At 32.2% G+C, this 18,937-nt stretch overlaps 3 protein-coding genes across 6 annotated transcripts; 1 reads left to right on the plus strand and 2 right to left on the minus strand.

Annotated features, from left to right (window-relative positions):
• Positions 1 to 188: 188 nt before the first annotated feature.
• On the minus strand, positions 189 to 12,295 carry CycG (cyclin G). 2 transcript variants are annotated; one of them, XM_012361616.2, is made up of 6 exons: positions 12,143 to 12,295; positions 5,952 to 6,205; positions 5,346 to 5,762; positions 4,891 to 5,139; positions 4,386 to 4,594; positions 189 to 4,307 (listed from the first exon to the last, which is right to left on the minus strand). In XM_012361616.2, exons 2-6 carry the CDS (start codon positions 6,087 to 6,089, stop codon positions 4,262 to 4,264), a joined length of 1,059 nt encoding a protein of 352 aa, XP_012217039.2. In that variant the 5' UTR covers positions 6,090 to 6,205; positions 12,143 to 12,295; the 3' UTR covers positions 189 to 4,261. The 2 variants fall into 2 exon arrangements, with proteins under 2 accessions (XP_012217039.2, XP_012217040.2); XM_012361617.2 differs by lacking the exon at positions 12,143 to 12,295 and adding an exon at positions 9,181 to 9,731.
• LOC105668926 (putative glutathione-specific gamma-glutamylcyclotransferase 2) lies at positions 12,162 to 14,199 on the minus strand. Of its 2 annotated transcripts, none has more exons than XM_067348438.1 (3): positions 13,874 to 14,199; positions 12,962 to 13,500; positions 12,162 to 12,381 (listed from the first exon to the last, which is right to left on the minus strand). In XM_067348438.1, exons 1-2 carry the CDS (start codon positions 14,006 to 14,008, stop codon positions 12,970 to 12,972), a joined length of 666 nt encoding a protein of 221 aa, XP_067204539.1. In that variant the 5' UTR covers positions 14,009 to 14,199; the 3' UTR covers positions 12,162 to 12,381; positions 12,962 to 12,969. The 2 variants fall into 2 exon arrangements, with proteins under 2 accessions (XP_067204539.1, XP_012217047.1); XM_012361624.2 differs by lacking the exon at positions 12,162 to 12,381 and adding an exon at positions 12,622 to 12,831 and having other exon boundaries at positions 13,874 to 14,198.
• A 48-nt stretch (positions 14,200 to 14,247) lies between these two features.
• On the plus strand, positions 14,248 to 18,771 carry LOC105668920 (tRNA (34-2'-O)-methyltransferase regulator WDR6). 2 transcript variants are annotated; one of them, XM_012361614.2, is made up of 13 exons: positions 14,248 to 14,460; positions 14,651 to 14,828; positions 14,917 to 15,087; positions 15,166 to 15,313; positions 15,389 to 15,610; positions 15,677 to 16,091; positions 16,221 to 16,373; positions 16,447 to 16,829; positions 16,888 to 17,070; positions 17,138 to 17,649; positions 17,722 to 18,164; positions 18,254 to 18,419; positions 18,494 to 18,771. In XM_012361614.2, the coding sequence occupies exons 1-13, from the start codon at positions 14,394 to 14,396 to the stop codon at positions 18,546 to 18,548; spliced, it is 3,096 nt and encodes a 1,031-aa protein (XP_012217037.1). In that variant the 5' UTR covers positions 14,248 to 14,393; the 3' UTR covers positions 18,549 to 18,771. The 2 variants fall into 2 exon arrangements, with proteins under 2 accessions (XP_012217037.1, XP_012217038.1); XM_012361615.2 differs by having other exon boundaries at positions 16,236 to 16,373.
• Positions 18,772 to 18,937: the final 166 nt, after the last annotated feature.

Raw genomic sequence — 18,937 nt, forward strand, 5'->3', positions numbered from 1 at the left:
TACATTCTTCTATAATTTTATTATAAACAAACTTTGTGCATTACAAATTCGATTTTCATCATGATACCTATAGAATAACATGTATATATGTGAAAGGTAGCTTTTCCTCTTTTACCTTTCTTTTTAAATATAAATTTAAATAATTTGTTTACACTTAAATTAAAACTAGAATTTCATAAACAACTCTCTTCGTCATAATTATCTTTTTATTCTTTACTTTTAATATTGCAAAAGAAAAGGTAAAAATCTTAAAGTAACTTTCAGGTCATTGGTGTCAACCTACTTATCTGTAAACGTCATATAAATATACACAATAAGTTGAGTATTTATGAAAGAAATTATAAAATAATCAAATTTAAATTACCGCAATTTTTCGTTTTTTTTCTTTTTTTTTTTTTTTAAAGGATCTAATCAATGGATATGAGTCCTCTTTTTTTTATGAAGTCTATACGCGAGGGACGATACAGGCAAAAACACCTGTATCTATTTTTACACGACAATTACACATGATACGAATGATATTTTGTAATATATACAATACCCCATATAATACAATAATTATCAGCTAATGAGTATTAGGTCAACAATAATGCCATAAAGATTGATAGTAATATACATTACAGTTCCACCATTTAGAGTATTCCATTTATCATATGCGTATGTACTACGAAGAGAGAAATAAATTAAAATATATTTGGAAAAACAAATTTTATGATATGTAAAACGCAACTGCATCGTTCCATTTCTCGCGCATGATCATAATGAAGACATATTCAAAAACATGTGATATGAATTAACGTTATTCGGTTTAATAAGTTTCATAATAGAGTTCACAACTCAAACGTAAGAATTGGAAATATGTTAATAAACTTTTGGAACAAGTAAGATATAATACTGACAAACAAAAATTTATCTTTTTTTTTTTTTTGGAAAATATAGTAAAATAATAAATAGTATACATACAGACAAAAATTTATGCTTTTCGGAAAATATAGTTAAATAAATAGTATACATACACACGAAGACAGTAGGATTTCTAAAAGGAAAGATTCTCTTCTTCCATTCAGGAAAGGAGAAATATCTTTACGAGTAGGATACTCCAGAAGAAAAGCAATACTATAAGATCAAATTCTTTGTCGCATTTTTGAAGAGTTTTCAGTCTTTGAATGGTTGTCACGCTTGCAGAAAAATGCCTCTCAGCACTCACTGTATTCTGGAGATTACATATTATTTTTATGTAATGTAAATATATTGTGTTCCCGTTACGAATTTGTGGAATTTCTTGGCTCGTAAAAATGCCGATAATTAAGTACTTTCCGAACTCTCATCGTGCCTGGTACATTATTACAGAAACAGAGATAGAATGGAAAGAAAGAAAGCAATCATAGAATTAATTTTCGCTCGCTGTATTAATGCAGAGTGCCACGGATGACAATAAGAGAATGTACTTCATAGATCATAATTAGATGAAAATATGGTACGACTTATGACTAGCATAAACTGGCTAAGATTCGAGAAACTATTCAAACTGGCGGCTGCTTTGCTTCTTTCTTACAATCACGAATATCGCAGACCCAGTTTTCCAAGTCCAGTTGTGAATTATCGCAAAGAGCAATTTAATGCATCATTTAACGCATTTGATATATTGCACAAGTGTGTATATATATGTGTCGATATAAATATACATAAACCATTTGAAAAGCTTAACGTTTTCGCCGAACAAGACGCCAAATAAGTATTGCTTCTCACAATTACAAAGCATAATATTATACTCGGTCCCATGTAAGAATGATCGCGGATCTGCACATACAATAGTAAAGCAGGAAGAAGATCGGATTCGTCTAATACTATAATATTGATTGCTTTAGTAGCAATCACACACACAACACGCAGACAGTTTTTTAACACGTTGATTGTCAAGAGAAATTATATGAGAGTACAGGATATTATATCAAGAATCTCCAATCTTCCTTAAATTTAATTATCTTAAATACATCATGTGTGACATATTTGAGATAATTATTTAATAATTATCTCAAATACAATATATCTAAGGAAGACTGGAATTTTAAAGTTGCAGTTTCATTTGTGGAATTGTATTTAGAACAGCTATACAATCTTTTATCTGACAAAGAAAGAAGCCAGTTCATGAATTATGCAGCTGATGCGACTGCAATGAACACATAGCAATCGTAGTCGTGCAATATTCGCACAACAAAAAAAATGATCCGAATACAACAAGTGACAAAGTTTCATTTAAGATCACTATTTCCAACGTCGGTTAACTTTAACCGAAAGTTCCAACTTGTCAACAGTCCAAATTGCCAATATGAATGAAATATCGTTATCAAAAAGAAAAAAATTTTGTAATTTTTGTCTTCTTTAATAATGATATTTTATTCTTCATGTTAGTAATTCATTAACAAATTAGAATCAGGTTACCGTTAACCGACATTGGAAACAGTTGATTTAGCGTAGTCGGAACGTAGCAAGAAGACTCGAGCCACTAGACAACGCTTTAAAGAAGGTGTAAATATAAACAAAGAATTGCTGGCTGTGGGCAATGTAATTTCGTAAGTCGATGATGGTGTCTCTGGAACTTATGTTGGATATAGAAATAGTAAACTTACGACATTACAGGATTTCTTAGATGGTAATGACTCTATGACTCTTATGATTGCCTGCGTTAATCCTATTGATTATAATTTAGATGAAACTCTTAGCACACTGAGATACGCAGATCGTGCGCGCAAGATAAAGAACAAGCCAATTATAAATCAAGATCCGAAGTATATAATTTACCAATTTTCTTAGTAAATTTATCGCTATTTAATCCTTCGATAAAACAATTTTCTATTATTACATTATGAGGAAAATTCGGCTTTCGAAGCTCATGAAATACACTGGAAGATTAAGTGCAAAAATTGTACATTTCACAGTGCGACAATCAATGTGTTAACTCATTCATAAGTTCATTTGCAACGATATAAATGCATTAACATATCAACATGGAACAAAGTATATATGTATCTGCTCATATTTCGATGGTCTGAAGAATCACTCTTAAGAAACGACCATAGGTCGAAATAATTTTAAATTATGGTTCTTCAATACTTTCTTGCAAAGCGTGATGAGTTGAACAATGTGTCAATTTTAAGAATTTTGATTACTATACGCATATAATTTTATAAGTGTACGAGGTAATTTCGTACAGAAGTGACTTGAATAAGCTTCTACATCAGAAAAAAATAAAAGTACAATTTGCCTTTAGAATATATATGCAAGTCGAATCTTATCCTTCATATTAAAGTTAACAGGGAAACTCGTTTTAGACACTCTAGATTACACACTTGTGCATCTCGAAACATTATATAATGAATTCCGCACGAAGAAATCATTGTTCACTTATTTCACTTGCGCGTAAGGAATTCACTGTTAACGTGCTTAAACACGTTTTATCAATTGTTTTGTCAACTCTAGACGGATAATGATTAAAAGCATATTTCAACGCGACGAAACTAAACATGTTTTTTTTTTTCTTTTTTTAAACTTAGCAAATATAAGTTTAACGCATCCGACAATTCTCGTTGGTAGATACCAACTCTTGTCTTTATAATTTTTTTACTTTTCTTTAATAATTTTATATTATACGTAACTCTCTCAACACTTTCGCAATCTTTCGTATTTATATTTCTTCTTTTATACTTTTTTTATACCTTTAACGTATTTTGCAAATATATAGATATATATATACTTTTAGCGCAATGTTAGTTTTACTACCAAGTAATACTAACTATAATGGACATTGTATCACATTAATTTCCATATTTCTTATATGATTTCTCTGTCGATGCTTCTGCTTTCACAGCGCTTGTCTGCTTGTCCTCCCTCTAATTATATATAATAGCAATCATTTATTCGATTTTACCACCAGGGGTTTAATCTTTCAATCTTGTCTCCCATATAAAATATTAAAATATTTACACAAAATGCTTCGAAATATGCGTATGATGCGATGAGAACATGAGCTGAGATTAACATAATTGTGATAGCATTAACTTACGTTTCATCAATATGTACATCTCAGCAGGCGACATAAACGAAATATCTAAGAGAAATCATTACGTGTTTGTGATGTATGTGAATTAATCATTTGTACTTTTGAGCCAAATTTTGATCTTTGTACTGGAAAAAACGAATCTTGCACTTCTGCTTGATGTACCCAGATGAATATTGAGACCATAAAAAATGCAATGTTTTCTTAACGTCTCTTATTCCCATGGCGTCGCGCGTATTTGCGGCTTTTTCTGCGAAAGAAATAAAGATAGCATTAGATAATAACAAGATTTTTTTATGGTAATCTAGAAAAATGAAATGGTAACTACCTGATCTTGCTCGGAGACGGAATTGGAGCATGTTCTGCGATTACCGGTAACACGGATATAAATTTAGCAGTCGGACGTAAAACGCGTGCAGTGCGCGGCGACAATTTCCAGACCAATTTCTGTCTGTAAGGCGTTTGCTCCTGGGCATTATACTTTTTCAGTATAGCGTCCACTGTTCCGTACGTGGTGCAAAAACTCTCATTTGAGATCTGAAAGATTATGCGTGAAATATAAAAATTAATAAAGAAATTTAATTAATTAAAATAAGGGCAGATATTATCTTAATAGTTTTTATTTATCTTCAAAAACCTTAATCTTACCGTTAATAGAAACAATCTTATCTATACTTATTTGGATTTACTTAGATATTTATATCTTTTATTGAGAAAAATGCTTTATATTGCGACGTGTCTGAATAATGAACACATAAATATGTAAAATAAAAATTTGATATCAAAATATAAAAACTAATGAAGAAAGATTTATATATATAGTGCAAACTTACATTGCATTTCTTTCGAAGCCACAGTGCGTACTGCGTGAATTCATCCTTCAGCGTCTCGTAGGACGGTGCGATGGTTCCATTCTGCGAAGATGGACCGTCAGGTATGTTAGAGTCCCCGTTCGCATTCAACCGATTAACAGCAGCGTCCAAGTAAGTGCAGAGTAACACCAAGGCCACTTCGGATGGCCTGAGACTCGCTGAGTTACCGTCGCAAGCTACCATTTCCAATCTAAGAATCAACTCAGATTCCTGAAATGAAATGAACAATGTCAGTATACACTTCATCTAATCGTAAGTTGCGCATTAAAAATGTATTCTTAAATTAACATTTATTCTTATAAAAAAAAAAAGGAGGAAAAATACATGTTTACGATTAATGTAAGCGGGCTGAATAAATTGTACCTGTTCGATATGCAAAAAATAATTTTTGTTGTCCGTTAAAAATATCAGCTTACCTTAACAATACTGGCGTATATATCACCAAGGCTCAATTGCTCCGCTAATATGTGGAACATATTGTTGAACAGCTGTAGAAAAGTCAGTGCGGTAATGGGCTGAGTACCGGGTGCCCATTCCAATTTATTTCGTATCACTTCAGACATACGCTTCAGGTCGTCGGCGGTGCATCGGCATTGTGAGATCGAGACTAAGTGATCGGCGTCTAGGGATTGCACCCGCTGAATGGCGGCTATGTAAAAGGCGGATACGCTGATGCAGTTTATGTGCTTCTGCCTCGCTTTCATCTTAGTCAGAAAACGATCCATCAGATTGATCGCCATGAAAAATACATCCGATGAAAAGTCGTACACCACTTTCAAGCATCTTAAAACATGAGCAGATCTGTCTCGGGCACCGATGGTTACTTCATCGTCCTGTAACATTGTAAGAGTCTCTCCGTTAAAAATCAAAAATAATACACTAAAATCTTATTATATTTCTTATTTAAAAAGAATATAATTGAATTTAACAGTAGCAAAAATAATTCCACTGATAACGCTTGTAAAAAATCTCACTGCAGTTTCTTTCCTTTGCCAATTGTCGCACGAAGGCGACATTCTTACCTGAGTTGTAACAGGTAATTGACGGAGGTTTGGTTGAAATTTAACCTCCAGGACCAGGTCTTCTTCTAACTTTTTAAGCAGGGGGATTGCATCCGGTACAGGCAAGCCCGATGTGTCCATTCCTGTGTTGTGTGACATCACAACAGCTAACTACAACAACGATCCGACTACAACGACTTGACAGCCAGGGCTGGCGTGTAGTGTGGCTGATGAGAAGCACACAACAAGAATGACGCAGCTGGCTAGCCTTGTATCTGTGAACAGCGTATAAACACCTCGAGATAAATATTGTAAACTATGTAACAAACAAAAGTTTATTTTTAAAATAATATCGTGTTCTTAAATTTATATAATATATAATATATAATATTCCAGAATCTCAATTTTAATGACAGTACAAAAAGAAATAGAGCTGTTAGTGCAAGCAATCATTTATTGATCGATATATTTCTAATTTTTGTTCTACGATAGCATTTAAGTATTTAATTTTCAGCTTTCATCGTCTGTTATTTCTGCAGTGATAAAGCTCTTTTCAAGTGTCGTTATAACATTTTATTGCTCATTCACTTTTCCCTTAGCGTTACGATTAGTGTATATTATAAAGTCGCATGCACGTCGATTTGACATTACGCAGATATCCCTACCCACGCCCAGGTCACCGAAATAGCTACACGTCACGCGTGAACGGACGCACGATTATACAAGGCCGACACGGGGACTTTTTCTCTTTTAGCGCGACTGTTCGTAGACGATACAAACAAAATGTTACGTACATCTTTGCTCGCACAACTTAATTGTAGAAAGAAAGGGAGAGAAAGAATCTATTTCAAGGATGCGTGATCCTGTAGTAAGGCATATTCTTTAATTTCTCTTTCTCTCTCTCTTCTTTTTTGCCTCTAAATGTGAGAAAGAGCGAAATAAATGATAAATGTGCGAAGCAACAAAGATAAGAAATAAAATAACAGTAAAAAGAAACAAGGAAACGACGTCACAGTCAAATTCAAAATATACTTTTAGCAATGAAGATAAAGGCTACATTGCGAAATATCCAGAGAGTTTTAACTCCAGAAGGATCAACAGTTAAAAATATATCAAAAGCAATGTAAGCACGCTATATCCTGAACCCATCATCATTAGAATCTGAAATTATTGAAAATATCTTAATACCAAGTGAAAAGTGCGTAAGCAATCGCAATGTGGTCATAGTTTGTGTGACAAAAAAAAATAAAGTACGTATCAGCAGTTAAAGGCGAGTCACTTCCAAATTAAGCAAAATCAACGTCAATCTGTAATCTTATATGATCTGACGTCACAGTGAAGATAAGCGTTTTCTACGGCGGAGGAAAAAAGTAATGAGCGTGATTTTTTGATTAAATTTTTGCACTGTCAGTCGAAATGAGGAACTGGAGGAACCATAAGTCACGTATTGACTCTTGATCACGAAATAATCGAAAAAGAATGATCTCATTGTTTTTCCTTCTTTCTCGCGACAAATATTCGTCCGGAGATAAAAACCAATCGCGAAATTAAAAGCAATAGGTAAACAAAATCGGAACGTCGAAAATAAATTAAAGATATATCTGTCGTTAAACAAAATTTTTTAATGCGAGCTACGCAATTTCTTATCTGATATTACAAGCTGTGACTTTATGATATTTAATTGAAAAATAAGATAAGTGTGTTCAATTTACTAAATAAAAATCTTCAAATATCCTTATAAATTGCAAAATTAATTCAATCTCTATAAAGCCGTTTGCACACAAAGAGAATAATTGAAGATTCGACCTCGAATAAAATTGTTGCAGCTTTTTCACTTTCTCTTTTCCAATGCGACAAAATAACTACAATAAGATTAAATCATGTGTTTGTGCTTTAAATATCAAATGTAATACAATTTTAATTATTCAAAATTGTTATCAAATATTATTTATCTTTTTTAAATCAAGAATTGTGACGCAAACAAATCGAATTTTATTGTAAAAATTATTTATCTAGAACTTAAATTAAAATTAGTCAATTTGCGCGTTTGACAATGTAATATGCAATCTTGTTTAATAATAATTTTATAATACGTCGTATCGATTCGCAAATGCAAAGAATATTTTTGTAAGAAGATTCTAGCAATTGCGTACACGCTGTGATGCAATATCGGACGATCTTTTCTCGTCAGAACGTGTGTCGCAGAATTTATGCAGGCGTCGTCAGTTTCTGTAAGAGAACATCTCAACTGTAAAGAGATTGTAACGATAATAAAAAACGATAATAATGCACTTTTATCCCTACTACTACTACTAGTTATAAAATAAAATTAATATATTATAAAATTTATTTTTAATTCTTATATTACGTAGTTTTATATATATTATTTGTTATTCTTAATTTCGTTGGTGTTGATTTCTGTTGAAAAAAAGTCGCGAGGAATGTGTTAAAAACTGCCGCTTGAACCGACCGATTCGGTCCTCCAACCCTGAAAATAAATTGGAATGTTCTCCACAATGTTTGGAGAGATTTCTTCGACGAGGAAAAAAACGAAAAAGCAAAAATATCGTTAGCATGCGCGAAGTTGTTGACAAAATTTTGCTCGTTATCGTGTTATCGCAATTTCACATTTAAAGATTTAAAAATTATTGACATTCGATCATTAAAACTTTTAAATATATATTTAAAACGAGTCGTAAAATTTCAATATAAAATATTTTTTAATTGTTCGATATTTGAATGGCAAATTCAAAATATTATCAACTCAAGAATGGTTTCGTAACTTTTTTGCATGGAAGATTGTGTTAGTTCTTTTAGATCTTATTTAAAAACTGCTGTTATCACAGACATAACTAGAAAAAATTTCGAATTATTTACCCGGAAATTCCCGGTCATTTCCGGGTTAATAATGTTAACGTTCTTGGAAAAAAAGTCGCACTTTTACAAATCGATGCGTTATAAATGTTCGATGTTATAAAAAAATCTTATGTATAGAGTAGATTACATTTTCTACGAGCAACATTTAAATGAGTTTTTACATACAGTCGACATCAAAATTCCTACGAGAGAGATAGCAAACAAACCATAATATGAAATATCTTTCCCACGCAAAACGGAGTAATAAAATTCAAGATCGCGCAATTAAACGACTATTAAATTCCGCGTCGACGGCGGGAAAGCGGCGGTGCGTAACAAAAACATTTTCGCGATACGTTCCCAAGAAAGTGTGCAAATACGAACTACTACTTACGCCTGTTTATGGAAAGGCGAGGGGGAAAAGATAGAGAGAAGACAGCCGTCTTGCGTATCACAGAAGTATGTGGCGTCGACGAACAAAGGCGGCCGTGCACGCGGTTGTAAGAGCACGGCTGATGCAACCGTAAGAACTGTCAAAATCAGGGTGGCTCGCGAACGTTCGTCGATACACTCTGACGTGCCGTTGATTGATAAGATAAAAAAAAATGCTCGCGTTTAAATAAAATGCATTTCTAGATTTACGTCAGTCTTAAGGGTTGCGTTTGATCACTTGGCTCCTTTTATCTCTCTTTCACTATTGAAGGAATGTCTTTATAATCTCGATATACTCGCGAGCAAACTTCGACGGTTATGCGCTTTGGCGGGAAAATGCTTTGTCGCGAAATGTTTATGCGTGCGGCTGTGCAACTTCTCGCGAAGGAAATGCGTGCACTGCTATTTTTGTTTTTGCGTAAACACGCAAGGATCCCTGCAAGGAGCAGAGAAACGCGCAAACGCGAGACTCGCCTTGCGTGTAGGATTGCAACTGACCGACTGACAGCCAAGTACGATAGTACGAGGTGAATACGAGTCACGACGTCACGAGCAACGGCCGGAGCATCGAGAACGGTCGAGCGCGCGCAGAAAGACACGAAGCGTCACGCGGCAGTTGCAAGCGCACAGTCGAATACGTTAATAGCATTGTGTTTCTCATTGTGTTTAACTATCAAATGTTTTTTTTTTTAATATTTACGAAGCATTTTTTTCTCATTTTAACAATTACATAATTTTATTGCACCGTTTCGTCGTTTAATTGCTTCATGCAGCTAAAGGTTGGAAAAAATTGATGAATAGTGTATCACGAAGGACCCCTGCGAACCTATCGAACGCTATTAATACATTCGATTGTACAAACAACTTATGTTTACACTCACATGAGAATGTAGAGTCTATTCCTCCATCACTGGAAGATAGACGCTTCTGGAGTAGATATAGAGCGAATTACACGAGCTCGCGTGACGCAATTGCGCGAAACGCAATTTAATTAATTTTCCCGATCGCTTAACCTTGAAGTCTAACAATGTATTAATGTAAATTTGCATTGATCGCCTTATTAGATTGCAAATATTTTTTGTTATTAATGTTTCAATACATCAAATAAAAAAATAAATGCTGTTATATAAAAACTTCGCAATTTTAGAAAAATTTGATCGAAATATTTTGCAATGATAAAAAAATATGTCAGATCATATTATTATATAAACATAGAAGAATGTTAATAACGATAAATGTTGATTTTGTATCATTATAATGGATATAGAATCCATACGACAGTTAAGATCAACTTCAGCTTCAGCAGTGTAGATGAAATAAAATAGTGTGTTGTATAAGGTTAAAGGTTACGTCATCATTTTATGTATACTGTGAGAGTTCAACGCACTCGCGGACCAACGTAAATGTTTATCGATTTTCGTGCGTTACACATGTTAGAAGATGTAATACGTCCGCCAAATATTGTCATCAGATATTGTGAATTAAAATCGTTCCGAAAACGTATGTAATATATAAATGCAATAACAAAATAAATAAATTTTAATATAATTCTGTTGATACAACAAATGATAAAAGTCATTATATTGTAAAACTATTAAAAACCAGCAACGATATCATTAAAACAATATCATTATAAGTATTGATTTCATGTCTATTGTAAAATAACTATCGTAAAATAATAACCAAGAATTTTATTATCAGAAAGTTATCGCGTCGTCTCATTTATTATCCATTTTACTTATTATTCACCTTTCATTCATTCATAGTGACTTCATTTAATTTTTTTACGAACATTGCTTATTGTTTTAACGATAATTAAATATCGCGGAAATATCGCGGTTTAAAGTTAATCATGAAAATTGATCACTATTTCACAATACATAACACGTGTTTGCACCAAAAAAAAATACAAACGACGAAAAAATAACGAACAATAAAGAAAAAGCAAATTTGTGACGTTGTAGAATAATATTTTAAAAGTGTCAGTCATCGTATATGGTTCGTATATTAACGCATGCTACTTGCGTTAATCTTTCTCTTTTTAATTATCTGTAGTCTTCTTCTAGACTTGTAAATTTTACAAATTGTGTCTCGGAACGAATAATAAATTCTATCATTAATATATAACGTTATTTTAATGATATGAAGACAATGTTTTCTAAGTATTTTAGTCATCGTCAAATCAATTTAGTCTTATATCAAAATAAAATACAATCTTAAAAAAATATCCAGAATTTTGTCTGTATACATTTAATTCAAAATAAGAAAATTGCTAAATAGTAAGAAATAATAATCAACTGAAAAAAAGTCACGCTCGAGATACAGCGTTTATTTCGAAATTATAAAATCTATTCGTTTTGGTCGTATTTTCCGCATTTTGTTTTTTTCTTCAAAAAACAAACGATATCTATTGTGCTCTTAATCTATAAGAGACAGCTAAAATAAACAAATTGTACTGTATTAAATTACCAAGATTCTGATATTTATTTCAACAATTATCTCACTTATAAATAAATTAAAAAATAAAACAAAATTCATAATATTAGTCTTTTTTTCTCATAAATCTTTACACCAATTGTTTGTTTCTTGATACCAATTTGGAAAATATTTGTTTCACAAATCTAAACAAAACAATCTTTCTCTGTAGCTGTGACCCTATAGTGACACAAAGGAAGAATAAACACAAAATCATTCGGTTGAAATGGAGAATAATTTAAAATCTATTCGTTTCAAATGCAATAAATTACTACTTAGATGCTGGAGAGAAAGAGAAAAAAGGCATAAAAGTCTGATATAATGAGAACCGACTAATCGACCGACCAAAACGTAGAAGTTTTGTAGAAATCTCGAATTGACTTTTTTCCGTTATTTGTCATTTCGATGAAACAACAAATGAAAAATGCAAATTAATGACATAAACTCACCCGGATGCGTCCGAAACGCCTTCACCTCAGCAAATCACCCAATCTTGGCAAGCGTTTTGCTGCTCAGTCCGGGAGGATAAACAGAAACCGCACCAAATACTACGTAGACTGACGGTTGCTTGAACAATAATGGCCTCCTCACTCTTTCCCATTTTTATTGCGTCGCCGATTCAGCTGATCATAGCGCACCAACGCGTCTGCGCGGGAGTTAGCGCGGTTGGCGGGAATTACAAGTTTCGCTTTTAAAGTAAAAGTTAAACGTTTTAAAAAATTTACAATGAATCAATTATACGGTTTGAATGTTAAAAACACTTTTAAAAATATTAATAATCAAAATTATTCTTTGCATAATTATATAATTACGTGATTTTTGTAAGAATTGTTATGTAATTTATAGTGTAATAAAATATTCTTTTGTATAATAGTTCAAAAAATTATGCAATTTCAATAAAAATTATAATGAAAATTGTAGTCATATCTTCTGAAAAAATATATTTTATTACTTAGATGATAAATAAGATAAATTTTTCATTATCTTTATAATTTTTGGTTACCAAAAATACTAGTGTGCGCAACTGCACAGAAAAATGATAATTTTCCTATTATCGGTTATTTTGTCTTTTTACTTCCAGACTAACTGCATCAATGTCTTCAATTCGTTAATTCAAAACTAGTTTCAAACTCACGACCTACAAGTCACATAAATATAACTTGATACATAAATCTTAACTATAATGTAATTGAAAAAAGAAAATTAAATTAATAGATTAACTAATTGCTAGTGCAATTGGCCACATTTTTCTATTTCAATATTTGCACCTATTGTTTTATAGAAATTCATCCGATTCCGATGATTCCTCTCTTTCTTCTTCCAATTGCTTTACAGTTCTTTCCAAAGCAAACAGATGTTCGTCCTGTACACCGGGAGCTATTGTACGCATCGCGGATGCCAGTTTATAGAGATATTCCGTGTTAGAGCCGCTGACACCACGAGAATCGAGTATATGTCTTGCAATGGTATCGATATTCTCCGTACCAGCGTAATTCGGATTATCTTCTTCGCCTATGTAGATAGTGAGGTAGAATGGTGCTTCGTCCGAGATAGTTGATAAAGACGCTATCGAGAAATTCGTCTTTGAAAAATTGTTCGAAGAAACATCAGAATTTGAGCCACTTTGGATAGACTTTGATAAATCGCAGGGATAAAAAAGGACGGTTTTCTTTTTGTAACCACCCTTCTCTCGAAAATCCAAATGATTCACCACATTGTCTATATTCTCGGAAGATATCTTGTATGCGAGTCCCCATACTTCATCGTCAGGATTTGTAGAAGCAAGCAATGTTACTACTCGTCCAGGCTGAAAGAATATTTACATTTAATACAAGAGAAATTAAATAAATCTCAAAAGTTACATTCTTACGCAATTTCTTCTCTTACATTTTTCTCTAAGCAGCGAGCTAGAGAATTTAAAAACAAATACTATTAAATAATCAAATACTTTTTTCATACTCGTCAGTTAGGTTAGGTTAGTTGATGAGAAACGTTAAACATTTTCAGGTATAACATGCAATACTTTAAATAGAAATAATCGTAAGAATGATATAAATAAATAATTAAAATATTCTGTAAAAAACAAATAACGTTATTAAAGATCTTAATAAATAAACATTGTTACAGAGATTTTAATCATTTAAGCGGAATAATTTAATTCTTCCCAAAAAGATATTTACCTTACTAGGCACTCCTCTGTGATCGGTGCTTTTTTGGTAGAAGCGTCTGACGTATCCTTTAATGCGGCCGACGAGTTTTTTCTCGTACGGAAAATCCGCTTTCCATATTAAAGAACCATAACCAAACACCCACATGCTTGCTCGCTCGCGTTATGTCTGCGAACAATTCTATTGTCGACAATCGCGACTATGTCGTACAAAAGTGCTGACTCCGTCCAACGTTTCGAATAACGATATCGTCTTTCAATGCCGCGGCATAATTTCGAGATAGATCCGTTCCGAAATTATGCCCCATGTTACGTTCGACGCGTCTGTTTCGCTTAGCGAACATAACCACTTTGTCATTATACACCTTAAACACACGTGACGTGACGTATGCACAGACGTATATAAAATACAGAGATAGTATCGCGATTTGAAAGATTAGTGCGGAACAATTTATGACAGATGCGACAATAACGATTAGTACATCTTGCTATATTTATTTATGGCAAAATAATGTAAATTTACTATATGCAAAATGATTTCTAAATTATTACGTACAAACGTTCTCGCTGTACGATGCATAGAAAACCTTGTGCTCGTAGGTTAGTTGATAAGAAATATTAATATTTATTATTAATAAATTATTATTAATTATTAATAAATTTGATATAAAATATTAACATATATGTTAAATAAAAATAAGAATTAGATAATATAACATGAATTGCACATTTAATAAATTTCAAAACATAGATTGTTAGAAATTTATGAAATGGTTTTTTATTAATACAGGCATGGGACCCATACTTTATATCTTCGACAAAGACTCTTATGAGTTGAAAAGTAAATTAGATTGTTTGTATCCAAGTAATATACATGGTATTATAGTGGGACCAGACAATAAATTGGCTATATTTGGTGCTAAATCGATATGCATCTGCAACATTGTCAAAGAAGAAGGAGAATTTATGTAAATATCATTACTTAAGTGTAACCGGAGAGATGCAATAATAATTTTGTATATATAAAATGATAATATCTTATTTTTTCTGTTTCAGATTTAAAAAACAAAGTACTGATCAATTCAATGATTGGATAATTGCTGTGGAATGGATATCAGTTAAGACAGAAATACAATTAGCAATTCTATTTGCACATAATTATATATCAATATATAATATATTTGATAAATCTTCTCAAGTTACACTTTGTAAAGAAAAATGCATTCTGTATCCTTTTATGACATTCACTAAGTAGATCCTTGCAGATTTATCTGATATATATGAGTTTTCTTAATTGATATATAGCTATGGTGGATCTATATCAGGAACTTCTCAAAAGGACTTGGTCATTTTCAGTGGAACAGTATTTCAAGAAATTTTAATATGGAAAATAGATAATAGTTGTGGAATTAATGAATGCATGCCAGTTTTGCATCGTTTAACAGGACACAAGGTGAGTGTTTGCACTTCAAAGATCATTTAAGCCAAAATCCTATTTTAATGCGGCCAAAAATCATATTCGTTCTAGGGTGTAATTTTCTCTGTTATTTATGATTCACATTTGCGGTTTATTTGTTCCACATCGGATGACAGAACTGTCAGATTATGGAAAGTAACAGAAAGTGAGAATTTTGAAAATAATATAAACTGGCAGGCAGCAAAGATAGTACTAGCAAAAACAATGTTTGCACATACAGCAAGAGTTTGGAGAGCTATAATTAGAAACAATAATGTAGTAACGATTGGAGAGGTAAAATTTCAATTATGTATGAAGATTATAATTACTTTTTATATATTAATCTTCTACTATTTTTAGGATTCTCTTATGTGTACATGGTCTCTCTCAGGTAATTTACTTAATAAGGTCTACGCCCATCATGGAGCACCTATATGGAGTATCGACACGTGTAAAAACAATGAAAATATTTTCACGGGTGGAGCTGATGGCTCTGTATATGTATGGCCAGCAGCATGCTGTAATAGTCCCAAAATAATTTCTCTACCTAACAATGATGCGCACAATATTCCTAAATACATATCTTATTTGAGCAGTGGAACAATTTTGATCTTTAATGAAAAGGGAACACTACTATGTTACAACAAAGATGAAATAATGCCAAAAGAGACTCTTTATTTAGAAAAATACTGCAGTTACTGCATCATGCAAGTTTCACCATGTCGTTCCTTTATTGCTCTTGCATCTAGAGAAGGATATGTAACAATATACAAAGGTACATTTATCATAATATAAATATAAATATCAATAAAATATAAAGAATTTTTTTTTTTATTATATTATCCAATTTATTCAAGTTTTTCAGTCAAATGGAAATGTTCATTCAATGGAAATGTACTTTTAGAAATTATTAATACAGATAGCAGTCATCTACAGCAGCTCATTGAAGAAAGAATAATGGAATCACAAATCTTTTCTTTACAGTGGTTGAAAGATGACACATTGATAGTGTGTGAAGCAAATGGTCTTTTGAAAATATTTAATTTTACCATCAGTGGTATGTGTACTATACATACAATTATACTCAAATATGTTAAGACATGTTCCATTATTATTAGAATTTTTTCTAGGTGTGATTCATGTGAAAGCAAAGTGTGTATTACCTCCTAGTCGCGAATGTTGGTTGACTGCAGCTACAATTTATGAAGAATTATTAATATGCGGAAACAGAGCTGGGAATGTTCATGTTTATGAGTTGAACAATGCGAACGAGGACATTAAAAAACCTGTTCAAACGCTTAGCAAAATTCACGGTAAAATAGGAGTTCAGTCTTTTACTGTATTAGAAGGAAAGTTAATGACAACTGGACGCGATGGAACATTAAGATTTTTTGAACTGAGCAAAGAAGACACAAAGTCCTTATTGATGCTTCACAGAAAAAAAATGCCAATGGATTGGATTAGTAACACGTTAAAAGTGGACGGAATTGTGCTCATACTTGGCTTTAAAGAGGTATAAATCAAATAATATAAAGGAAATTAAAGAAATTGTTCTCTTAATTTTTTTTTAGGTGGAATTCATTATATATGACTTGTTGCATGAACGAATATTAATCAGAGTTCCTTGCGGTGGGGGTCACAGATCGTGGGACTGTATGATGTTGAATGGAACAGCAAGTTTCGCTTATATACGAAATAAACAGATCTATATATTCGATTATCCTTTGAAATCTTTGAAACTACCTATTTTACAGGTATGTGATGCTAACTCGTTCGAAAGAAAGGTTGTACAAGTCTCTAGATCTTTGTTTTCTCTTCTAGAATGGTTTTCATGTAAAAGAGACATGTTGCCTGCAACGTATTTCGAGACTTGGTGCGCAAAATATTTTCATATCCGGTGGCGAAGACTGTACTCTACGCATTAGCTGTATTTCCAAAACTGAGAACAATTCTCACGTCTTCCATAATTTAGGAATTTTTGACGGTCATCTTTCGGGCATAAGATGCATAAGCATTATTAAATTAAACAATAAAGTCTGCGACTTGGGCAGCAAATATCTAGTCTTTTCTGGCGGAGGAAGAGCGCAACTGAAAGTTTGGGAGATAAATCTCAAATATAATCAATCGGCACCAAGTGCCGATTTATCATGCTCGGATATAAAATCTCATATGCTCTATGGGCAAGACCAGTATCGTAAGAAATCTTGGCAAGAGGCTAAGCAGTCTTACGTCATCGAACCAGAAACACGTTATATGGATATTTATGTATATTATCCTTCTGAAGATGTCAGTCATGTATTAATATTTGTAGCTTGTGCAGATGGATACTTGAGGTAACTTATTTATTCTATCGAGTACTGTGCCAACAAAATTACAAAATAACGTTAGTTTCATTTTTGTTATAGACTATTCATATACAATATCAAAACTGGCAATATATTTTTGAAAGTATCTACCAAATATGTAGATCGTTGTATGTTGAAGATGTATGTGTTATCTCACAAATGCAAAGTGATTGTGTTAGCAATGACTACGGATGGAACGCTACGTTTTTTCGATTTTACCAACATAGTATCAAAAATATATGAGGAAGCAATATCTGAGAACGAGGATATTATAAACTTCAGTGATGCCCCTTTTGCGGAATTTAGCTTGCATCAGTCAGGAATAAATTCTTTCGATTTAAAGAATGTGGACGAGGACAGGTATTTTTTGATCACGGGTGGTGATGACAATCTTTTCAATCTCGTCTGTTTTCAAATTTGTTTGGCGGAACACGACGGAATATTATCAGCTGTAATATTATCTAAATGGAGCACAACATCCGCACATTCTGCGCAAATTACAGGTATTTATGTAATGCTTTTAGAATATTTTTTAAGCAATATATATCATACCCTAAACATAAGAATTTACAAAAGTGTGTGATGTTAATAGGTCTGAAATTTAAAGATGACAATCAGATATGTAGTGTGGGAATAGATCAGCAAGTCATTATCTACAATTATTCGTGGTCCAATGGAATTCTATCTGCAAATATCTTAAATCAAGCATTTACATCTGTCACAGATGTGCAAGGCATGGACTTGTGGCCTTCGGATAAGTAAGTTTAAAGATCTATTAAATGTCATAATTACATTACTTTATCTTTCTAAAAAAACAATATTATGTTAACAGCAACAATACTATTGTGTGTGTATATGGAAGAGGCTTTGAAATATTGTTCATCTAGACTCTTGCTAAAGCCAATACTCGAACTACTGGATCAAAAATATTTTTTATGTGAATATCTTGTGTACAATATCACATTCATTTACCATAATTGACTGTTGAAGTTTGCAGTCAGATAGGTGAATTTGTATATAAATATGATGTAAATGATTATTGATTGATGTAAATCTAAATAATCATTATAAAAGTATATAAATATATGCATATAAATGCATTTCAACGTCTTTTAAAAACCCGATTTTTATTTTCAATCCTTTATTTAAATTTTAATTAAATAAATTATACAAAGTAAATTTATGCAAAGTATAAGACGTTAAAGATAACTAATTGTATAAATTAAAACAAATAGTATTTTTACTTTTTAGGTAAAATTATATAAATAAGATTATG

This window comes from Linepithema humile, chromosome 1 (assembly GCF_040581485.1).
Source record: "Linepithema humile isolate Giens D197 chromosome 1, Lhum_UNIL_v1.0, whole genome shotgun sequence".
Taxonomy (NCBI): domain Eukaryota; kingdom Metazoa; phylum Arthropoda; class Insecta; order Hymenoptera; family Formicidae; genus Linepithema; species Linepithema humile.